The 3644-nt window shown below is 44.0% G+C and overlaps 1 protein-coding gene across 3 annotated transcripts in view; it reads right to left on the bottom strand.

The window, feature by feature from the left end:
- Positions 1–3644, bottom strand: part of LOC111242810 (uncharacterized) — a 5132-nt gene extending 1488 nt beyond the window's left edge. For 2 of the 3 annotated variants that reach the window (XR_002670169.2, XR_015321669.1), the window contains exons 1-3: positions 2835–3644; positions 903–1125; positions 682–758 (exon numbers count right to left, since the gene is read on the bottom strand). Coding sequence is in view for 1 of the 3 variants with exons in the window: in XM_022787635.2 (XP_022643370.1) it covers positions 580–758; positions 903–1125 (402 nt within the window). In the remaining 2 variants the exon portion in view is untranslated. Of the gene's footprint in view, positions 1–6; positions 759–902; positions 1126–1339; positions 1923–2834 lie in introns of those variants that run through there. The other variant, XM_022787635.2, reaches the window with a different exon arrangement.

The following is a 3644-nucleotide window of genomic DNA, read 5'->3' as shown; positions in this document are numbered from 1 at the left end:
ATATATATATACATATACATATATATATATGTCCTACATAAAATCAAGGACTAACTCTGTATGCGCCACCCCGTCACGAGAATTCGTGTGGTTACGGTGAACCGGGTTTTAAGAGCTACTCAGTTTGTTAGGACTTGCACTTGAGCTACAAATTAATCCGGGAGAAACTATAATGGTATGCCTGCTAAATGCTTAAATAATCATGGATAATATTAATTCAATACTTGGGTGTAAGGTGTGATTTTTGGTCAGACAACGAAATAACCCTAACCTGTCCGACCATTCATTCAGTGTTTTATATCTATATATATGTATGTGTGTTGAGATAAATTAGGTATACAGATTACATAGCACTGATATATGGTAAATTAGGTTGATCCCTCTTATTTGAGACATGCATAATCGGATCCGGTCGTTTCAAGCCGTCCATGCCCCGTCGGAGCGTCCACGCACAGACGTCTGATATGCAGTGAAGATGATAGGCGGTGGAAACATGTCATGCTGATGAAGGTAACTGGCATATGTAGGTGGATGTGTGTACTACGTGTTGTGCGTGTTGTGATGGTCCTGATTGTTAGTCTAATGTCCTATGGAGGCACCATAACGAATTAGTTCTTCGAGTGTGCACTTAATGCGACAACAGTCGATCACAGGCCCCTCAGGTGAGCTGCGATTGACAACCTCGTATACTTCGCTTCGTCGGGTCACCGTAAGAAGGCGCGATGAGCTCACGATCGCTGGACGAGCGCTTTCGTCGTCTGCAAGCCAGCAACAAAGAACTTGTACGAATAAGCCATAGGATAAATCGCTAGTTATATAGTAACAACATGTTATTGGTACGGACGTCTTAAGTGTTGCATTTCAATAAACTAGCTAAAAAGAGGGTAAAAGAATGGGGGTACCATGCACGCGGATGACTCGTTTTTCAACGGGGTCGAAGGTCTGGATATCGCTTAGGTTTCGCACGGCATCGATTAGCCTTTCCCAACACAGCTGAACTGCTCGAGATGACTCGTCTTGAGGTTTTGAGGTCGCACAGGGATCGAATAATACGGCTAGGATACCGCACAGTAGTATAGCGGATGCCCGAGGGCCTCGCTGGTAAGATGTCCGCCGGATCTGCATCTGTGTTGAGAAAGTTAGAACGGTAAATTTCAGATTAAGTTTCAATATTATGAGCAGCATGCGTACACGTCTGCTCTAGGGGCTAATGGTACTGTCGACGGAATCACACTGAAGTTGCTGATACATACGGCGAGCAAATCGATCATATTTTATATCGACTTTAACGTTCACTTTAAATAATAAGAAGAAGTTTACTGCCGCAATGTTCATTCACCTTAAACAAATAAGGTTGCAATAACTTGAGCCGCTATAGTTGTCACTGCGCTGTTTGATCGCACTTTTCTAAATGAAAACTGAGTAGCAAGCAGGTTTAGCCTCAGTATGTCACTCGATAGGAGCTGTATTTACTAAACACCCGACACACGAGACAACGACGTGGATGTGTTTGGTTTCATGGCCAGCGTAAGCGGCTCGCAGACCACGCCGATAAGAAAGGCAGACCAAAGAGAAAATTGGCATATTACTCAGAGCAGCAGCGACTGCTGAACAAAATTGTCTTTCCACTAACGTTAAGCGTCTACAAGTCTTAGTTGAATATAGCTAGATTCGACATTGTCCCTGTTTGCTTTGTATTAACAACATTGACCTCTAGTTTCAATATGTCTACTCTGGAGTAGGCTAAAGATGTCATCTGCTGTAATTGAAGTTCTCTTTTTTTTTTTCTTGTTTTTGCTGCACGTTAATCGATACGGTTATTACTTATATGATTTACGGCACGAAAAGAGCGTCTCCTCGCTACGATCTGGTTTCATCACTAAGAGAAAATATCAAAGTAACATATTTTATTACAATTGTGCAGCCGGTGAAAACGCCACTGGCAGGCACTATATCCAGATGAGAAAGGATCTCCCAAATTGGGTCCGTCCTTTATCAGCTTTCGTTTGTTGCTGGAAGTGCGGGCATTTTTGATTTATGGCCAGTAGGGGAAGATTCTCGAAATAGATTCCTCCGCTCATTACATTGTTAAATAGTTATTCGCATTGAGTACGATAACATTTGGCTGCAAGAGACTGCGTAATACCTACCTACATGTCAGTTTTATAATGCTTGTCTAGCATCTTAAGCTAAGCGCCTAATTAATCAAAACCTATCTTGGCCAACATCAACCGATAAGGCGGAGAAAAAGCGCCAAGAGGAAGGTGCACCATCAAACATGTCTAATGTTTTGGAGTCAGTCTACGTTTTACACCCCTTACGCGATAATATAATGCTTAAATCCGTAGGGGTGTACCATGAATAGCAAATGGCATGGGCATGCGTCGGTGTTTTCAATAGAAATTTCGAAAGTTCAAATGATTTTTGTGATAAGTGCCGTTGCGCATCACACGCACACACAGACTGACGACTGTACATCTTTCAACGATGACAAAGTTGCCATGGTGGACTTTGCTGTCTCTCGCTTTAATGACTACATTTAGAAGTGTTAAAGAATAAGCGCAGAATAGAAACCGCAGCGGATCTTTTTAGTTACATGGCTCCAGCAAACTGAACCTAAATGGGCAATCTCGCTATATACCTAGGAAGTTTTCTGACTAGCAGTTCGTTAGACAATAATTGATCGTTATATAGTGCGGGGAACAAACAATGGCGTGGTTATGTAATGAAAAATAAACTGGGTGAAAAAAGAAAACGTAAGTTGAGCAGTACACGTTTCAACTTACTGTAACTGCAAACGGGACTGGCTATTCATTGTTCTACGGCGTACTAACCGGAAGTCGCGTGCAATCGAATCGAACGAAAGCCTTTGGATTTGAGATTGTCCGGGGCGGAAGTAACTATAGTAATGGATGTGGTGTCAGGAAGGTCGAATGCACGAGCCAGATCGAGTTTACGAGTGGTAGCCTCTGGAAAGCCTCGCGCGTTGCCCGGGGTCCAATGCAGGACAATTGAGGGGGGCTGCGGTTGGCCACCGGGGCAGGCCTTTGCCACCGGTCCACGAACAGCGCGGGACCACTCCAGAGGCATGCAAAACGTTGGCAGAACTGGCAACGTTCGCAGAGAGATCACCGATGCGGGAAACACGCGGGCAGGCAGCTTCTAATGTCGCTCTGGTTTCGCCTGCTCCGGATGCAAAAGAACAAGTATGAATCCTACTCACTCGAAGCCGGTACTCCGTCAATTTCCGCTTGTAAATTGATTGCCACTTGCTTTGTTTGTACACCGAGCTAGCACAGCTTGAAGCAATAAAGATGGTGGACAGATCGACAAGACAGGTGATTTAGTTAAAGTTCATCTATAACATGTGTTTCATCTCTACAGCAATGTGAGCCGCTACGGAAAAACTACGAGAATCTGTTGTTGTGGACAAGCACACTCGGCTTACTAAACTGCTCAGAGAAAGCCTATCATAGCCCGCACATAATGCGGGACAGTTGCGATGACGTTTGTCGTCGTGGACGTAACGGTAATGATGTTAGCGTCGACAGAACAAAGAACAGAAAGCACACCGGAATAACTGACGGCAATTGGGAGTGGCAAACTAACGTCGCTGTATTCTAGTATTCTCTGTTATTACCCTG

The sequence above is a fragment of the Varroa destructor genome, unplaced genomic scaffold (assembly GCF_002443255.2).
Source record: "Varroa destructor unplaced genomic scaffold, Vdes_3.0 BEIS01000001.1, whole genome shotgun sequence".
Taxonomy (NCBI): domain Eukaryota; kingdom Metazoa; phylum Arthropoda; class Arachnida; order Mesostigmata; family Varroidae; genus Varroa; species Varroa destructor.
This window is presented reverse-complemented; position numbering and strand designations above follow the sequence as displayed.